This window comes from Thunnus albacares, chromosome 11, assembly GCF_914725855.1.
Source record: "Thunnus albacares chromosome 11, fThuAlb1.1, whole genome shotgun sequence".
NCBI lineage: Eukaryota > Metazoa > Chordata > Actinopteri > Scombriformes > Scombridae > Thunnus > Thunnus albacares.
Genome location: NC_058116.1, coordinates 19,555,100 through 19,575,530, shown reverse-complemented (window position 1 = coordinate 19,575,530; position 20,431 = coordinate 19,555,100). Strand labels below are relative to the sequence as shown.

General features: G+C 39.2%; 1 protein-coding gene across 1 annotated transcript; it reads left to right on the top strand.

The window, feature by feature from the left end:
- Positions 1-1,648: 1,648 nt before the first annotated feature.
- heg1 (heart development protein with EGF-like domains 1) lies at positions 1,649-15,217 on the top strand. The gene is made up of 15 exons (XM_044366434.1): positions 1,649-2,116; positions 8,370-8,581; positions 8,738-9,711; positions 10,096-10,580; positions 10,687-10,800; positions 11,277-11,399; positions 11,503-11,606; positions 11,695-11,750; positions 12,150-12,310; positions 12,820-12,954; positions 13,240-13,282; positions 13,376-13,413; positions 13,561-13,648; positions 14,142-14,319; positions 14,489-15,217. The coding sequence occupies exons 1-15, from the start codon at positions 1,840-1,842 to the stop codon at positions 14,630-14,632; spliced, it is 3,132 nt and encodes a 1,043-aa protein (XP_044222369.1). The 5' UTR covers positions 1,649-1,839; the 3' UTR covers positions 14,633-15,217.
- Positions 15,218-20,431: the final 5,214 nt, after the last annotated feature.

Genomic DNA, 20,431 nt, shown 5'->3' with positions numbered 1-20,431 from the left:
CCAGCCAGGAAACACAACACTCTGTCTTGTAAATCAGCTCGGCTGCAGCCAAGAGATGAATTTTAAACATATGTGGGATGCTTTGCTGGTGGAATGTGTATATCTTTAAATTATTTATAATTTCTGTGTATGAATTAATTGTTGTAAAAGTCACTGGTTCCTAACCTGGGAGGTGGGATCCCTCTAGGGGATCACAAGATAAATCTGAGAGGTCACAAGATCGGAAAGAAGCAGAATATTATTCTACAAGACAAACTTTTGTTCACTTTACTTCTTTCTTGTGAAATAGTGGGTAGTTTTACCTCCTCGGGCCTCAAAAGTTTATTCAAATGAAACAATATGATATACTTTTTGGGTGGTAAATCACTATTTGTTGGCATGACTCCATTACATTTGCAAAATAATCGGATTTCTAGACCTCTTTCTGTCAAGCAGCATTCAAAAGCTCCTTGTAGCTGTTACTTAACATTATTGTCCTTATTCTTTCCCCACTCTCACAAGGAAAACTAATAAATAAAGTCAGGAACAATGAAAAATATTCATATATATAATATATAATTAGGTCAGAAGTATGGGTGCCACTTTCTAAAAAGACACTCTTATATAACTAATGGCTTTATAAATACTAAAGCTATACTAAAATGATTTAAAGATCAATTTAAGGCATTGAATAACTTGGGTTGCCAGGTTGTGGAAAAAACCTCCTCCAGCACTTCAACAAGAAGACCCCTCGGGGCAACTGGACAGATTTTATTTATTAACAGTTTATTAAAGGACAGGTTCACAATTTTTCAAGTCTGTCTTAAAACAACAGTCAGGTGCCCAACTGAACATTGACACATGTTTTTCTTGCTGTAATCATTCCTCCTGTTCATACTGGCCTTTAAGAGATCCCTTCATAATGTGGTTACACTGTAAATGATGAGGGACAAATCCACAGTGCTCATTTTGAGCAAAAATTTAATTACAAGTTTATTTAAAGCTAATATGAAGCTTCAGCCTTCTAAATTAGTCAAATCAATTCAGTACCTTTCAAAGTTACTGTCTCTCTTTTCATTATGATCTGTCCACTGCAGCTGAACAGGAAAATAGTCTGTTGAGACACAAAGAGGGATTTTTTTTTTCTTGGTAAAATGACTGTAACTGTGGAAGATATCCACTTTATTTGACTCAAGTTTCATATTAGCTTCAAAATAAACTTCTGAATAATTATTTACTCATTTGTCCTCCATCACTTATATTATAAGCACACCTGGAGGGGATCTTATAATGGTCAGTATGAACAGGAGGAATGATTACAGCAAGAAAAAAACGTGTCATTGTTCATTTTGGCACCTGACTGTTGTTTTATGACAGACTGTGAACATATCCTTTAACATTTACAACTGCCGATGAATTGTTTGATCATTTATAAAAAAAATACCCACAGTCAGTCTCTGGAGCACCAGCATCTCATGACTGAAACAAGGAATATTTCCACTTTTTTAACGGCAGGACCGGAGGTGCACACTGCTGGGTTGAATAACGGGACCGTGTGTGTGTGTGTGTATGTGTGTGTGTGTGCGTGTGTGTGTGTGTGTGTGTGTGTGTGTGCGTGTACAGGAGGAGGAGGAGCCCGGGCTGTGATAACAACAGGCTGCTGCCTCGGCTCTGTTATCTTCCGTTCCCCGCCGTCAGAGCCGCGGATCTCCTCTCCGGACCTCCACACGGATTTATGTCATTATCATGAAACTTCTCTAAAAGCTGAAGCGCTCCTCCCATGGTGTCCCCGGCAGACTCCCCGGCATTTATTCGACTTCACGGCAACTATCGGCGACCACTTTTGGGGTCTCGAAAATCATGGAAACGTGGTTTTTGAATCACGTCCTCGGTTTGTCTCTGTCGGTCCTCCTGCTGGGTCTACCGGGGCCCCTCAGGGCAGGGACCCCAAATAACAGCAGCACGGAACCGGGAACGACTGGATTTTATTATTCAACCATCACAAATGAACCCGGCGACATGGAGTACAATGAAACTTCAACTTCACACTCCAGCAGCGAGAGTTTATCACCATCACAGAGAAACCTCCTGCTCACACACACTGCTGAGACACACACTGCTACTGCTGGAAACTTCGGTAAGATTACTGTCACTGAGGCCTGCATATGGCAAGTGCTTTCTAGACAATATGTTAGTCCAGTTTATTGAGTTTATAGCCTCATTGTCCCCGTATGAGAAATGCCGTTCCCCTGCAAAGAAACGGCTCTAGAAAAGCCTTTTCATCTTACTGAAATGAGCTTTAGCTGGAGGATACGATAGAAATCCAACAGAAATGCCAGAAAACCAAATAAATCCAAATAATAAATCAAAAGTGAGGATTGCCTGTTTCTTAAATTATGAATGAGCTTAGACTGAAATGGAGTTTCTTAAGCCTCTGTGCAGCCTGCATGTCAAAATGAATTCAAATGATATTCATCCCCAGACATGGTGCCATGAGACAAGTGCATCATGCTCTTTTTCTTTTGTTTGCTTCAGTATACTGTAGGGCTGCTACTAACAATTAGTTACACAATCAATTAATCAACCAGTTGTTCTCTCATTTGATTGGATGATTGCTTAGTCTATAAATTATAAGAAAATACTGAAAAATTCCCTTTCTTTTTTTAAAAAAAGGAAAAATCTACCAAAAATCTATGTTGTCATATTCTAAGACCTAAAGCTCTTCAGTTTACTGTCATAGAGGGCAAGGAAAAGCACATTTTTATATTTTAAAAGCTAGAATCAGTGATTTTTTTTTGCTTAAAATGTATGTATTATACTTAAAAAGGGAATTCAATGATCAGTTTGATATCAAAGTTGTTTTAGATTCATTTTCTGTCAGTTAAGTAATTCACTACTTGGCTAGAGATACAAGGGTTAGACGATTAATCAATTAGTCGAACGATTAATTGGTAACTGTTTTGATAATTAATTCATTGTTCAAGTCATTTTTTGAGCAAAAAAGTTTCTCAAATGTGAGGATTTGCTGCTTTTCTCTGTTTACCTACTATCTTGTGACATTTCGTATGCCAAACGAGTAATCAGTTATTTAACAAAATAAACTGCAAATCAATCGATAATTGAAATAATCATTAGTTGCAGCCCTATCAACCAGTCAATTAAGCGCTATTTCAGTATAAGAAGTGTCTTTAAGGCTCATACACTCACATCTGTGGCTCTGATGTATAGAGGAGGGTAAATCCACGTTAAGTCTGTTACTTTTATTCTTGGAATAGATGTTTCTGCTCCATTTTAGACTGACAAACCTTTCCCGAAAGCTTTAAAGCGATAGACAGAAGACCAACAAGCATAGTTAACACGTTAACTTTGACCATTCATGGGTTTTACCAGTTTATCACAAGTTATACCCATTCACTTTCAGGTTCATAGAGTGCAAAACGCCGAGCAGCTACTTTCTAACACCTTTGCAAGTTTCCTGTTTGAAATTAGGCTAAAACATTGTTGGTGGCTCACCAACTCATACAGGTGGTATATGCGGTCCTGACTACTCTACTCTATGGAATCGCTCATGACTATAATATATGCCACCAATAAACAAGATGATGCACAAGAAGAGAAGTGGACACATCAGAGAGGGATTATGATGCTTTTAGATAACAGATATTGCTCATACAAAAGGACGAGGCGGAGAAGAACCCAAGATACCTTTTCCACTTTGTGAGGATGCCACAGCCCCAAAGCTTGGATTGTGAGAGTAATATTTGAGCCCTGATTCCCTGCGCAAAAGGCCCGATATCAACCATCATGGTGTAAGAAGGACACCTTTGTCATTTGCGATAGATACCAAAATTACCCATATGGCAGTTTTAGGAGAGCATGTCTCAAAGCAATTAAAGACAGTAGAAGAAAAAAGGGTTGTAACTGTTACTTCATGTTTTAGGAGAGCCAACTGGTCATGTAGTTAAGTGACTTTGTCCCTAAAATAGCGCTTTAGGTACAGTCTGCTGTATCTCTATCTGTGCCAGCGGGAATAAAGGGACGTTTGAATTCGGAGGATATGCATAAATAACTGTTAGAAACTTGAATATTAGGATTTGGGCTGCAACTAACGATTAGTTTTATTATTGATTCATCTGTCAATTTTTTTTTTCAATTTATCGATCAGTTGTTTGGTCCATAAAATGTCAGAAAATGGTGAAAAATCTTGATCGCTGTTTCCCAAAGCCCAAGGTGACATCATCAAATGTCTTTTTTTTGTCCTGACCAACAGTCCACAATCCAAAGATATTCAGTTTACTGTATAGAAGACTAAAGAAACCAGAAAATATTCACATTTGAGAAGCATAATGCAACCATTGGGAAGCATGATGCCAAATAACACATCTTAAAATTAGGGCTGAATCAAAAATCTAATATCACAATATTTTTGACCAAATACCTCAATATTGATATTGAGACGATATTGTAGGGATGACTATTGGTGCTTTCACAAAATATTTACACAATGAGATTTTTGATAAAGAATCATGAGTAATGTGGATATTATGACTTAGTGGTTAAAGGCAAATAATAGAACAGCTAGAACAGTCTGGTAAGTTCAGAAAATTACATGACTTTACTATAATGCAGCCTTTAAAACCAGGAAAAGACAACACTTAGGCCATATCATGATATTACGATATCCAAAATCTAAGACAATATCTAGTCTGATATCACGGCATCAATATAATATCGATATATTGCCCAGCCCTACTTAAAATATCCAATAATGGCTGTGACCTTTACTTCATCAACAGAGAGCACCAGACCTTTATTACACTGACAATTCATTATTTTGGTAAATCCACCTGCTCTGTGTAAAGTAAGAGAGTTACAGTTTTTCTGCTCAAATATTAACAACTGCAACACAGTAAAATACTCTTAAATACTGTCTTATTATTATATGTCTTATATATTAATAAAATAGTATTACCACCATTACCACTATACTATTAATAATGTTGTGTTGTAGTTGTTAATTGGTCGCCACCAAGTACAAATATGCTATCTGTATGATACACTGTATACCCTATACTTACCATACGTGTACTTTCTTCAACTGCTTGTGAAAGCATGTGACATCAGTGATTACAGTAGTTTTGTAGTGAAAACGCCACTTGTGGATCTATACACAAAACTGTTGGTTAGACATATACACTCAATTCACTGTTACTCTGAGATCTGGCCACTTTTAAAGGCCCAGGCTTTATTTAACTTTAAAAGGAATGTCTGTGATAACCTTCACTTTTTTAGAAGGCTGCTGGACATTATGAAGATTTTTTTTATTTTTTTATTTGGTTCATTTTCAGCAACACTCTGTTTGATTTATGCGTTTACACACATTCAGCCGGGGAGCTGCCCAGTACAATTCCTCTGAAGCAATGTGAGGGCTGAAGAATGACCAAGGGGAAATGATTCACTTTCCTCACACGCAGATTTCACACAGATTTCACCCAGATTCACCTCTCCTCTCCCAAACCAGATCTTCAGGATGCAGTCATCTAATGACAAACACACAAACTGAGCTGTGAATCTCAATCACTGCTCAAGATTTCTGACCATAGCAGCAAATGTCCTGCTTGGCCTGTTGGCAAAAGAGTATCGACCAATCCATTCACAACACTGCTTTGTCATACCATCATCTATGCTCATTGATATGCTGAACATATTGTATTTGCCTAATGGAAGCCACAGAGTTTCTCAAGTATAACAGATGTGAAAAGACGACACTAAAAGAGCCCGTGTTAAAGAGCTGAGAGATAAACAGCAGAGAATCTGGGAGTGTCCGTCACTTGTTGCCAACACCACGTTCCAGTCTGAGTTTTGTTGCCCAGGCTGGATCCAGAGAGAGAAAATGAAATAATGAAAGAGACACATGCAGAGGAAGTGAGAGAGAAAAATAGAGTCCAGCAGCCCAGTTCTTCCAATAGACTCCCAGTGGACGGGTCGTTCTGCAGTTGAACTCCCCCCCCTCCACCGGTTTTGGATGGTGGCTGCTGGTCTATGTGTGCTGGCTGTCAGGATGCTGGCCAGCACCAATGCTCATCCTCAGAGAGCTGTTGTTCCAGTCCTGAGCTGCTGGAGACCGGCCAGATAACTGACAGCCTGTCAGACAGCACAGCATCAGGGAGAGGCAGAGAAAACCGTCTAGGTCAGAGGTTAATTTCTCAATTACTGTACACTTGATATTTAAAACATCTTGTCAGCCCATGAAATGCTCTATAATTTTAAGCAGCTATAATTGATATTTTTTATAATAACAATGTATGAAATGAGAGAGACGTCACTCATGATTCTACAGAGAATTATCAGTGACTCTGTTGTTCCCCCAGGGCTTAACGGCACTTTATATCGAGTTTCAGCACATTGTTTAGATGTCTGGCTGCAACTTTACTGTTTTGGTTCACTTTCAGCACTCTCATTGCGTCGTTTTTGGCCGCAGCAGGCGGCTGTTTTCAAATAAAAAGCTCTAAAAACCGACTGTACGCTACATGCTCAGCACTGAACTGCAAAGAGAAAGATTTCACGACATATTGGTGAACATAGTGGAGCATTTAGCAGCTAAAGAGCAGGATATTTCCCTCAGGAGTTGGTAGAGAACAAAAACAGAGCTAAAAGAGAGTGAATATTGGACTTACATTCACCAGGTGGACAGAAACAACTCTGAATGAATGATAATGTTGCTCCGTAACTGTTGGATGTGTAAATAAGCGACTGTTTTCTAACAATTTCAACATATCAACTTAAATGGCGATAATATGTCAGTGCTGCGTGAACAACTTGTTTCTGCTACCCCCAAGTGGCCAAAAAATCCATTAATTCAGGTTAAAAGCTGCACTAATCAATAGTTTTATGTCAATAATGGATGAAATGACCAATGTTTATGTGAAAGGGATTGCTTGTAGTGATGAACCCACAGATATTTAGCGCCCAACTGCAGTTTCCTTTATCATTTCATACAATTTTAGCAGCTCATTGTTTTGGTTTAACAACCTGCAGTTTTACTGTTTCCTTTCACATTTTCGGTATAAAAGCTCTGTTAAACTCACTGCACTCTTACTTGCACAGCACCAAGTAGCATAGAGACACAGTTAGCAACTAGCTGGAGAACATAGTGGAGCATTCAACAGCTAAAGAGACAAATATTTTTAGTCAGTGGAGACCAAAACAGAGTTAAAAAGAGCGAATCTTGTACCAACATCCAGAACATCAAAAATGAATGCTAATGTTGATCCATATCTCCTGGATGTGGAGGATGAACTCTTTGCTAAAATGTTAGCCATAACAAATAAGTGTTAATATGTCAATGTTGTGTTTTCAGCTTGATCCTCTGGTCCCAAGTGAACAAAAAAATTAATGTACACATTGCAGCTTTAAAGTAATGAGCTGCTTTTAAAAAGATTCACCGGTACCATGTAACTGTCATATCTCTGGGTTGATTCAAGCATCCATGCTGCTCTCTCCCCATGATGTCTACTCTCAACTGTAAAATAAAGACAAAATGCACAGAAAATAATTTGTAAAAAAAAAACTATCCCTATCCTATCAGCACATTTTTTTCTTAACACTTCACTTCTGGTTTCATTTATTCATATGACTAAACAATAATTTTGAGCCAGGCTAAAAAAACCAAACAGATACTTAACATGAATACACGCCCAGATCCATGGTGACAGTTTTCCGCCTGTGCTTTGTGCTCACTCAGCTTTAGGAAGGAAATGGCAGATTCCCAACGGAGACAGTCACCACCATATTTAGGACCTCAAGCCTTTGTTAGAGTAGACGAGCTCAGCTGCCAATTGTTCTCCACCCAAAATCATTGCCTCTGCAGCAAGCAACAGTACTTCTGACAGCATCTTCCTCCTCTTCCTGTCGCCTGGAAAGGCCAGATGCAGCTTGGTGAGCTCCCTCTGGTGGCCATAGCAGGAAGAGAACTACAACGTCAAGGGAGATTATAATAAAAAAAATGTTGACAAAGTGAGAGAAAAACAAATAAAGAGAGGGTTTGGACTCCCTATAATGGCATCCACCATGCTGACCCTGACTTTTTAATTGATTGTGTATCGATCACTACAGGACTCCCAGATTCTAAAATTCATTACAAGTTAAAAGAGTTTGGATCATACCTGAGACAAACCTGACAGCAAGTAACCAAGGAGTTATGATCATGTGTGAATTAATCTGACTTTTTTTGATTGATGGTGTGATTGTTTTGTCTATAAAGTGTTAGAAAATAGTAAAAAAATGTCTATCATAGGTTCTCAGAGCTCAAGTTGATGTGTTCAACATGCTTGTATATTTATCTGAAGTGAGTATTTAAACATACTTTGTATTGTTTTGTTTCTCCACAGACACTGAGCAGACACAAACCTTCACAGAAACAAGCAGCAGGTCACTAGAGACTGTACGTCTGTCAACGGAGCCACTCACCTCCACCCTTGTTGCAGCCACCACTGAGTCCAGCAGCAGCAGCAGCAGCAGCAGCAGCAGCAGTAGCATCAGCAGCAGCAGCAGTAGCAGCAGCATCAGTAGCAGCAGAATCAGTAGCAGCAGCAGCAGCAGCAGCAGCAGCAGCATCAACAGCAGCAGCAGCAGCATCAGCAGCAGCAGCAGCAGCAGCAGCAGCAGCATCAGCAGCAGTAGCAGCAGCAGCATCAGCAGCATCAGCAGCAGCAGCAGCAGCAGCACCACCACCAGCAGCAGCAGCAGCAGCAGCAGCAGCAGCAGCATCAGCAGCAGCAGCAGCAGTAGTAGCAGCAGCAGCACCAGCAACAGCAGCAGTAGCAGCAGTGACTGGAGGGACCCCCTTCACACGGACAAACTGCCAGATGTCTCTCCTGTTGTGTCCCAGAAGACAATGTCCTCGATGGCGACAGAGGACTCCAGCATGCCCCAGGACAGCCCGGACAGCACTCTCCGTATGGGAGATGCCGTATCCTCGGCGTCACAGACAGCCGTCCTCACCGACAGCACCTACACTTCCACCACCATCAGCCGAGCCGGAGAGAGGACCCTGCTGTCTGTAACCTCCTCCTCTAACAACAGCACCTCCTCTGCATTTACAGAAGACTCCAACTCCCATCGGTCCCCCTCTACCTGGGGTGTTCCAGCCACAGGGGGCACAGAGACTGAGGGCTACACCCACAGTGCCCCATCCACCAGGACTGACAGCAGGGACACAACAGACCAGCACATCACTCAGTCCTTCGGGGGGATAATTTCAGAAACTGGGAGCCCAGGGGTATCCAGAGGAACCCAAACTTTAACTGGACCACCTAATGCCACCCAGCACGAACACACCTCAACATCAGAGGGGACTTCAGACTCAACACCACCTCTCAGAGTGACAGAGCCCAGCACTGACCAATCTGAAGTGTCCGTTTCATCCACAACTCCTGTCATCTCACCTGCAGGTGTTCCTACCAAAATGTCAGGGACAGATCAGGGGTCAGGCTCTAGTGTTGGATCCTCCACAGAGTCTTCCACTGGAGCTTTCAGCTCTAGCACTCAGAACCAAGAGGGAACAGAGGGGATTTCATCCCAGACCAGGGAGAAAAGTGTGAGCTTTGCACTGACCACAGCGCCCCCTACAGTCAGCAGTACTACAACTAACCTTGACAACTCTCTGACGGAAACACCAGTGCTGGCCACTGACATCCTCCTCACCACCACAGTTGTCACTGTTACAGAAAGGTATATTTTATTGTTTATTAAAATCTGTCCTCAATCATAACTATATAAATAATAGAAAGAAATTGAATTGTCCAAGGAAAGATTTGGTTAAGTAGCACAACAGCAGAGAATAGGATGTAATATTATCATTATTATTATTATTATTATTTAGAAACATCTACATAGCTTTAAAGAATTGCAACAAGTTGCAGGATATTGGCAAGCACAGATCAGCGGCCATGCTAACATTTTATCTTTCATCATCAACAAAATTGTAATGTCAATCCTGAGGTGCACTAGGCAAAGATGTAAAGATGGAAATGGTATTTACATGCTTTTATTCAGTTCTTGTCAGGAGTCTGTATGATTGATTCAAAAATACATTCATTTATTTACTCTAAACAGATCACAGACAACAGAGGAAGACACTTTTAAAGCCACTCCCTCCACCACCACCACCACCACCCCTCTTCTGCCTGCCACCTCATCCTCCAGGATCAGCAGCACCTCTAGCATCTCCACTCCAGGGTCACCTACCCAAGCCACCGTCCGTTACACCACACCCTCCACCACTGCCTCCACCCTGGGCCAGCAGACCTCTGCAGTGCACTCCACTCACCGCTTGTCCCCCAGCCAAACCCAGGGGCCATCCACTGGGGTGGCTAACCCAACAAACATCACCACCCTGCAGCTGGACACAAGCACAGGCACTCTGGGAGTCACCACGGCCCATAGCCAGCACATCACCACTACCTACACCCATAGCACCCCGACTAGGAGCACAGAGGCTCTGCAAACTACCAAGAAACAGGTAGACAGAGGAACCACAGCGATTGTGGTGACAACATCATTCGCTGATGTCCGACCCACCAAGACATCACCACCACCAAGTCAGTAGTTCACACTCTTCTTTCACTTTAAGTTTTTACAGAACTTTCTGGTTCATTTTTTTCTATAATATATGGTAAAATGCCTATTCTTCTCTCTGAACTCCAGGAGACCCCTGTGTGTCCAACCCTTGTATGAATGGGGGGATGTGTGTGAGCTCTAAAGGGCATCAATCCACCTGCCACTGTCAACCGGCATGGACAGGACCGACCTGCAACGATGGTAAGCCTCTGTTCTCTTCTTCCTGACAATCTGATAACATTGAGTTTTATCATTCTTGGTCACAACTGAGATATGAGAAGACGTCTCTCTTGTTTCACTGTAAGAGCAACATTTTGTTTAGTTTTGCTTTTGCTTGTGATTCATTCATAAAATGTGGGTGACATTTCTGGAGGATGTGGTGCAAAAACCCAGCAACACTCAGTTTTACACAGCTGAGGACCTGTCACTTAAAACATAGTGTGTATTGGAATAATCTCACAAGCTTTACATATGAAAAGCCCTACCGTGAGTCAGTCAGTCATGATGATTGTAAAATTATCAAAAAAAAGTCTGGTGTGGTGTGGTCAAAGTTTTGTGCAGGTTTAGAAAGTTAGGGTTAAGATCGGAAATAAAGATTTTATATAAAGGTTTATGGATTCAGTGAAGGCCCTTTTAAGTATAATATAGTAAAAAGCTGCATGCAATTGTGTGTGCAGACGTGGATGAGTGTGAGGAGAACCCTTGCCCCGCTGATTCCAGATGTGTGAACACAAGAGGTTCCTTCACCTGTGAATGTCCGCTGGGTCTTGACCTGGAGGACGGACGCACCTGCACCAGAGGTATGACTCTTAACTCTGCTGGAATGCATCACTACAGCAAATCTTTATATCTTTAATTTATATCTTATTTCGATTCACTGACAGTAAATTTCTCCCTCCATAGCAAAGACATTTCTGGGAACTTTCAGTGTAAACAGACTGCCACATGACCCTATTACCCCCAAGAGCTCCACCATGCATGAGGTCCAGAGAGAGATCATTCAGCTGGTGAGAAGCAGTTCACATCGCTGCATATTCTCCTCAACGTTTATGTGTATTATATCTGATACACGCTCTCTTCCTTTCTTCTCCTCAGCTCAATGCCTCATTGTCAGTCCTCCGCGGTTACAGACGCTCAACTCTTAGTAAGAAGTAAGTTCCTCAGTTTTTGTACATCTTATGTAGGTTTTTGTTATATTTTCAAAACCACAAAAGGAACAAGTGGTTACCTCTTTACATACTATTGACCATTATTAAAAGGCCAATAAAAGTAAATAAATCTCTCACTTTGAAATCAAGCACATCTTTCAATGATTAAGTGACAATAACTAGCCTACCATGTGAGATTATCTCAGCTCCAAATGCAATTCAACTTGTTTCAATAATTTCCCTCATACTAGTGGGATGATGTGTTTGTTTTGCTATTTTCCATGACTCATTGTAAGAATACTGAAACTAAGATTAAAAAAGTAGAGGTATTTGTAGATGCAAAATGATGCAACATGGACATTTTGTCAGCGCAGACCTCTTAAAGACCTCTCCTCCCCACAGAGAAGAGAATGGAGTTCATATATTGGCTGTCAACATGTTTTCCATCTCCACTAATGTGACGATCAAGGAGGTCAACAACAGCATCCAGATGTCTCTCAGCAACTGCAACTCCTCGGTAGCCCACTGCCGGATGGTCCTGCACCACCAGATCACTTATCGCGGTAAATGTTATAGCTAGTCATCTCTGATCCTTTTAACCCTCATCCAACTGAGGGCAGACAATCAAAATTAATTGTGAGTATGTTTGCAGCCACTAGAGGGCACAGTTTAGCCATAAATAGCTCCTTCACTAAAGAAACCATATCGCTCACACACTTGACATGACATCATCCATCTGATATGTTTCACAACATTACAGTACAGGGAAACCTACAACAAAATGAAAGGACAATGTTGCAACACTGTTAAATACTAATATATGTTATTATATAATATACAATGAGATTAATATAAGCTCACATATACAGCAGTAATTGTATGTAGGATGGTTGTTGTGAACCTGAAGTGTATGTTAATGAATTCTGGTTTCCTCTTGACATGAAACCTGATAGTGATTGAGGGAAACAAGGAATGTAGTTTTCTTTTCTGACATCTTATTTTAGCATGTTAGTTATAGTCGGATTCCTGAGTTGTCTTAGTCATGACTAATTCTGTCCACTCTGCGTTCCAGTGGAGAGTCTGTGTTCAGCCCAGAAGATTCAGTGCAATACAGAGCGTTCCACCTGCACAGACAGCAGTGGCACAGCCCAGTGCCAGTGTCTACAAGGATATTACAAACACAATCCCGACGACCAGTCCTGCTTAGGTAAGCTGTGTGTGTGTGTGTGTGTGTGTGTGTGTTGTGATTTGTCAGTGAATAATTAAACCATAAAATACCAACAAACCAAATAATAAACTACATATTGCACCTGATTAAATGTTCCCATCATGGTTTTGGCCATGTGTAGGTGTGATTACAACCAAGTAACTCTTTCTTTCCTCAAAAAAATACAGTTCTGGGGGAAATGTTGAATCTAAAAATGTATCAAAATCAAATCCACCGGATATTAGCAAACATTGGACAGTTTCTGATCAAATCGTCTTCTTTCAGAATGTGGGGATGGCTACAAGCTTGAAAATGGCACCTGTGTCCCGTAAGTTCAGCTTTATTTCTTTTTTATGTGTTTGTTGTTCCAGTTACTCTGAAAGGTCACATTTTCACTGCAAATTCTGTCTCCACTTTTCAGGTGCATGTTTGGATTTGGAGGATTCAACTGTGGAAATTGTAAGTATCACTGAAAATCAATAAACTATAACATTCAGTTTCAATAGAAGATCAATTTCATGAACTAATTTCAGCAGATTCCTATTGTGATCCTTACATGTGTATGCCAAAGTTAAATATTTAATATTCTGCTTTTTGACATTTCAGTTTACAAGCTGATTGCAGTTGTGGTGTCACCAGCAGGGGGCGTCCTGCTCCTCATCCTCATCATTGCTCTCATTGTCACTTGCTGCAAGTAAGACTGCTGTTATTATTGGCATAGACAACATCCTCATTTTGCAAACTTTTACAACCCTAAATTTTCTTACACCTTGTATAGTAATATGAGTTGTTCTACCTTATTTCAAGTATATAATATAAAATATATAAATATACAAACATTTAAAGAGTAACTTAAAGACTCAGTTCACCCAAATTCCAAAAAACATACATTTACTATAACCCCAGTGGGTATCTTGCAGTCTAGATAGTTTTTTTATACTGAGATATTCCCTGTTGGGAATTGTCCTGAAAGCATTTAATTAAATGGAAATGGCAAATTTTAACATCAGTGTGTTTCTTAGAAGTAACGTTGATTACAAAGTAATCCCAATTAACCTTTATGACCATAAACTGTGTTGATTTTATTGTATAATTAACAATAAGTTGGATAGTTTGGTAAAGTAATAATTTTGGTTAACTTTTTTTTACTTTTTAAAACATTTAATATCTTTTTTTTTATCCCTTAGGAGAGACAAGAATGACATCAACAAGATCATCTTCAAAAGTGGAGACCTGCAAATGTCTCCGTATGCAGACTTCCCCAAGAATAACCGCATATCCATGGAGTGGGGCCGGGAGACCATTGAGATGCAAGAGAACGGTAGCACCAAGAACCTGCTGCAGATGACTGACATTTACTACTCTGTAAGGAGACATACAATACAGCATAATACAACTCTGATTTTGACTCTCACTGCTTAGTGTGTGTGTGTATGAGAATACAATTAATAAATCACTATATCAGACAAGAGAAAACTGTTAAATAAAGACATCTTATAATATATTTTCTCTCATTCTGTGCCCTTTCTTGCAGCCTGCATTGCGTAACTCTGACCTGGACAGAAATGGCCTGTACCCATTCACAGGTCTGCCGGGCTCTCGCCACTCATGCATCTACCCCGCCCAGTGGAACCCATCCTTCATCAGTGACGATTCACGAAGAAGAGACTACTTCTAACCGCCCAACCCTGAACATACACACACACACACAAGCCCTCAGAAAACTGCCATCTCTTACACTGACAATTGTGATGTGTTATGATGGTTTTCTGTCACTGTGACAATGCTAATGTTTGAATTGCACATTTTTGAGAACCCATTTGACCATCTGCATTCAGGGTTACACATAAATTATGGAAATGTGTGTGTGTGTGTGTGTGTGTGTGTGTCTGCATATTATGGAAGTGCACATTTTTGCAAGTAAAATGTTTTCTGAGTGTTCTTACGTGACCATTTCAGTGTTTTTGCATGTTTTAGCTCATTTACTTCAACTCATATATTTAAACATTGCTGCCACAGTTTTCCAAAGCATGTTGATTGTTTAATGTGTTTTTCCTGCCTTGCAGGCAGCCACTGATTCCCATTTACTTCGCTGTATGATACAAAACAAATTGCAGATACTTGAAACATGTTTAAGGTAGCTCATCCATTACAGTAAACAGCAAGTCTGCCTTCTCTGACCTGAGTTATGTTGTCGCTGCCTGGTAATGCAGTGCAGATTTTTCAAGCAAATCTGCACTGCATTACAGCGCTTTGTTTTTTTTTTAAAAAAAAGCAGATTTGATGTTCACAGTGAAAGAATGGGAATTAAGGGCTGCCAGAACACAGGGCTCATTTAAAATAAATGAAATACAGCAGTAATGTAAAGTATATGAGATATGTAGTAAATAGACTAGAACATGTGAAACATTGATACGGTCCTTTAAATGCTGAAATGAATATGTGCATGCCACTGCTGTGATTTTAAAATCTTTTTAGATAATAGTCTGAGCATAAAGTATTAATGGGACATGACAATAATAAACCACTGAAGGATGCACAAAGTTCAGTTTGATGCCAATAGAAACTGAGGAATAACTTTGTTATCTGATGCCTTTATTTATTCCCTGTATGTCCAAGTCCTTGACATGTAGCATAGTGGACATCTAATTCAGACACACTGACAGACCTAAGACAAACCTGTGGCTTACATGTTTTTGTGTGTGTGTGTGTGTGTTTGTGTTTGTGTGTTTGTGTGCATGAGGAATAATTATTTGTATACCAGAAGTATCATAACTGTCAATGAGTGTTTGAATGTAAATATGTATCATACTTTGTTTGGAATATTATTTTTATGTGACTGTTTTCTCTCTTTGTGTATGTATGATCTATTGATTCTGGCGTTTTAGTCAGACGTGTTTATTTAAATAAAATTATTGCACAGCAGTTTGTCTCCAAATCCATTCTGATAAAAATGATTTCTGAATATTTTTTTAGTCCCTTGAAGTTTTTTATTCTGTGGTTGATATTATTTAAAAATATCCAATGAAAATATATTCAAAACAAATGTATTGCTGAAATAATACTGTACATTAATATATTATATTAGTCACATGATCTGTCAGGTTTGAAATTTTGGCACAGTACGACAAGAACAGCACTTACAATTAAAATAAAGGTTATTAATATAAGGCAAAGAGTCTACAGCTATATTAGAAGCTCTGTGAGGCTGCACTTACTCACAGCAGTGCTTTGAGCTTAATGCTAACACATCTTATTTTAATGTGTTAAGGTGTTAACATTTGCTAATTAGCAGTAAACATGAACTAAAGCAGAAAGTATCAGATATATTACGATTTTGACCTAATGATAGCGCTAGATGAAAACTCATTGAATCATCATAATGTTTACAGTTTATCCTTAGGGAAACACAAATGTCTGTAACAAATATGGCAACTTACCCAATAATTGTCAAAACATTTCACTCAAAACCTCAAAAGTTAAACCTTATGGTGCAACTAGAGGAAAAGTCAGGGGATAACCGAAGTCATCAGGGTTCATGCTCTGGGCACCATGGATATCTGAACCAAATTTCATTGCAATCCATACAATAGGTGTTAAGATATTTCAGTAAATGTGTCAACCTGCTGGTGGTGTTACAGGGAAATCAGGCAATCACCAAAGTCACCAGCTTCATCTTCTATCAGCCATGAATATCTGTACAAAATTTCATCTCAATCCGTCCAGTAGTTGTTGATCTACTTCAATCTGGATCAAATGTACTTATTTATTACTACGACACGATACGATACAACTTTATGGTCAGATTAGACTGAGATTCATTTTGTGTTCAAGAGATCAACACACAGATCAAACATACAATTTCACATATGACAGTTTTCATAGACATACAAAACACATCAAACAGTCATTTACTTTTACAAGCTGTATTCTGTTTGTGAGAAAAGAATTGTTCCAGTAAATGACATTTGGATTGAACTGTAACTGAATCATTATAGAGAGGAGTAAATCTGGCTTAATTGTATTATATGCAGATGAAAAGTCTAAGAAAAGTTCTCTGGCACTGAAAAGGCATTGAAGCCTTCAAACCGTCATGTTACCAATAATATATAGGGGCCAAAATCTCATGAACACCCACAAATAATTCAGACATTTTGTGATTTTAGAAGGCCCAGCTTGAAATTCTGATGCCTTTTGTTTGACATGTCTCTTCTTCTGTACAACACTGAGGTATTTTCTGTCAAGTCTGAGGTATTATATTGCCAATGTTGCACACCGCTCATTTGTAAAGATCATATTCCCTCTTTTCAATGTGCTGAGGACGACTGCTCAAGCCCATCAACGTTGGTTTCCTGTAGGGAGATGTATAGGCATTAGCTAATCAACATATGGCTCACCGCTACATTTGGGTACTTTTACAACCTAAATGCATTGTGGGATAAACTCCCTTAAATTTGTATACCGTGTATGGTGTCAAATGTACAAATGTACATTATTTGATTTGATTGTATATCTATTGTTCTATGGTGTTTTATTTAGTTTTAATCTTTTGTGTTTTTATTTGTGTCCTTTTTTTATTATAAAGCACTTTGTCACCGTATTTCATATACTGAAAATAAAGTTTTATTATTATTATTATTATTATTATTATGTTGTATGTTATATTGTTTGATGGATTTATGGTAGATCCTAGCACAAGAACTAGCTCAGTTTAAAAAAATTATTTCAATAGATCCACACGGAATAAAAAAACAGCACCATTTGATTGAGAAAGCATCAGAAAGGAAACCAGAAGGACAATACATTCAGATTATTAAAATTCACATTATAACTGGCTGATGTTTAATTGGAACTGAGGTAAAACGACAAAGATGTGTGATGTTATAGTTATACAACACCTGTCAGGAGAAAAATGTCAGGCCCGTTAATTACCTGAATGTCTCCAACCTATTCTTATTTCTCTGGTATTATTTCCTTTGTGATGCTGTATACACAAAATGTTGTAGCTGCATAGTCTTAAGGGCACAGGGAAAATATTTTTTTGTCTGTAGCATATCTACAAAATGGAGTATGCAAATAACTCTCCTAATTTACTAATTATTGCTTGAGTTTTACGACAGGTCAATGATTTTCTTTAAAGGTGTGATTTTTGAAACATTGGCCAGGCTAGGTATTATCCCCCTGCTTGCAGTCTTTATGCTAAACTAAGCATGAAGACTGACTATAACTCCACTTTAAGCACAAATATGAGAGTGCTATCTCATCTAACTTTTGACAGGAAAGGTTATAAGCCTATTTCCAAAGATGTTGAACTATTTCTTTAACAGGGCCTTCTTTCAAATCTACACTTTCTAAAGATTTCAAGGGAGAGAAGAGGCCACAGGTGTCACCATAGTAACCATTCTACATTGTGATCACTTTAATAATCCCAAACAGCAACACTTTACTGTATCTAAAACAGATAGAATTCTGATTTACATCACTAACAGGACATTTCTTTTGTAGTTATGCACTGTTGATGTATTCCACATATAGTCCTGAGCCCACATGGACTTACAAGACATCAGAATACAGTTGTTACAGTGGTGAAACATTTGTCAAACATAGACAAGACATTACAACATCACATTGCAAACAAAGAACTTTGTCTTAGTCTGCACCAGGCTCTACAAATAAAATCAGCCACACAAAAGGTTCCCTTCCTGAAACACAGCTCAAGTTTTTTATAATCATTCATCCAGAAAAATTCATCAGAAATTAAGGACCTTTTACTTAATAGTGTAGCCCCGAAATCAATCATCATATAATGAGCAATAAAACATAAAGTGGACTTTGTCTTCAGTCTCACCTAGATCACATAGCAAACAGAGTCTTTTCTCTTCAGGGAGAGTATATACTGTATATTAGCAAGTTAGTTGCATCTTGGAAAGAAATGCTTCATTCATATTTATTCTGTTGTGGTTACAGTTGTTTACATAATGTATATGACCATCCTGTGCAAAAGTTTGGACATACTTCCTCATTCAAATGAATGGGAAGGTTTGCATGTTGATTTCCTATAATGTCTCATGTAAGACTGATGGTTTGGCTAGAACTGAACACACACAAAAGAGGAACAATTACCTTTTTATATTTTTTACTTTCCTAAACCACCAATGGCACGTCAGTACATTGATCTGGGTGAGCAGACTTTCATATTTATCAATGGCCTTCTCATCTTTCTCAACCTCACTGCATCTTCTATGCGTTTTGCTTGATCTTCCCGCCATGCAACAGACAAAGACTCAAGCATCCTTTAAGGTTACTCCTGGGATTTCTGGTCTGGTGCTCAACTATTTATTGTGTCTCTTTAGCATCACTGTATTGTGTTTTACAGGAGGTAAAAAGCTTTGAAATGTTTATCGTGTTATGGGTGATTGTGCTTTACTGTGTGCATAACAGCATGACGTCTTATGTTTGGCTGACCTTCTACTACTACTACATCTAGATTGTCCCTGCCCGGCGAGCTGTGTTAATTTGGGTGAAGAAGAATATCAAGGTTGTCATCTACGTGGCTTTGCTTCTTGACGGGATGATTTTTTTGTTCAGTGATGCTGTGGCTGTTTCCAGTATACTACTTCAGAATGGATTAAATTACAACAATGGCATATTGACTGAATATCACATTGATGAACTGTACCTCAAAAACAAAGCTAGTTTTGTCATCATCAGAGTGTACATTTTGATCTGTCTGTGTATAATGACTGTTAGTAGCTTTTCCACAGTCCAATATCTGCATAGACACATGAGAAGTGTGGCGCAGAGTGGCAGCTCCTTCTCCACTCTTCGAAGTCAGATGAGAATCACCATCACTGGGATTTCTCAAGGAGTGCTCTGTGACACTTTCTATTTCATCGATTCATTCACCTTCTTATACTCCACTGACTTTCAACTCGGCACTTGGGTCTCCTTCACGGCCATCTCGCTGTACATATCAGGCACCACGGTCAGCCTGGGCATCAGTCAGGCTGCTTTCAGGCAAAGGGCAGCAGATGTGTGGAGGACATTCAAATCTTTTTGTGGTGTTGGCATGGTAACAAATGATGTGACATTGCACTCAGTTGACATCAGTTGAAATAATGTAACCTCTGATGTCTAAATGACTTTGTGATTATTTGGTGTGTGATGCTATAGTTTTGCTTGAGGCCATTTTGATACAGTTTGAGGCTGAATTGGATTTAATGTTATAGTTTATGCAAATGAAAACATCCAGGAATATGAAGAGGATCACAAACAGAAGAAAAGTTTCAAAAGCAATCAGAGAGGGTACCAACAATGCTGTGTAAGCACATTTATTGTACAGGGCTGGTGATTACACACAAATAAGGTAAAGACTGTAAGCAGATGTGGAGATATCTGGAAATGTCTATTTGTATTACCATTATTATCTATTTGTTTCTGCTCAGAGCAGTAAAGTTTGAATATGTAATGCTCTTTT

What these genes read in the sequence shown, in the direction of transcription:
- heg1 (XM_044366434.1), top strand. Translation starts at nt 1,840, where the DNA reads ATGGAAACGTGGTTTTTGAATCACGTCCTCGGTTTGTCTCTGTCGGTC. An exon ending in TGCTACTGCTGGAAACTTCG is followed by an intron (nt 2,117 to 8,369) that starts GTAAGATTACTG and finishes GTTTCTCCACAG; the next exon opens with ACACTGAGCAGACACAAACC. An exon ending in GAAAATGGCACCTGTGTCCC is followed by an intron (nt 13,283 to 13,375) that starts GTAAGTTCAGCT and finishes TCCACTTTTCAG; the next exon opens with GTGCATGTTTGGATTTGGAG.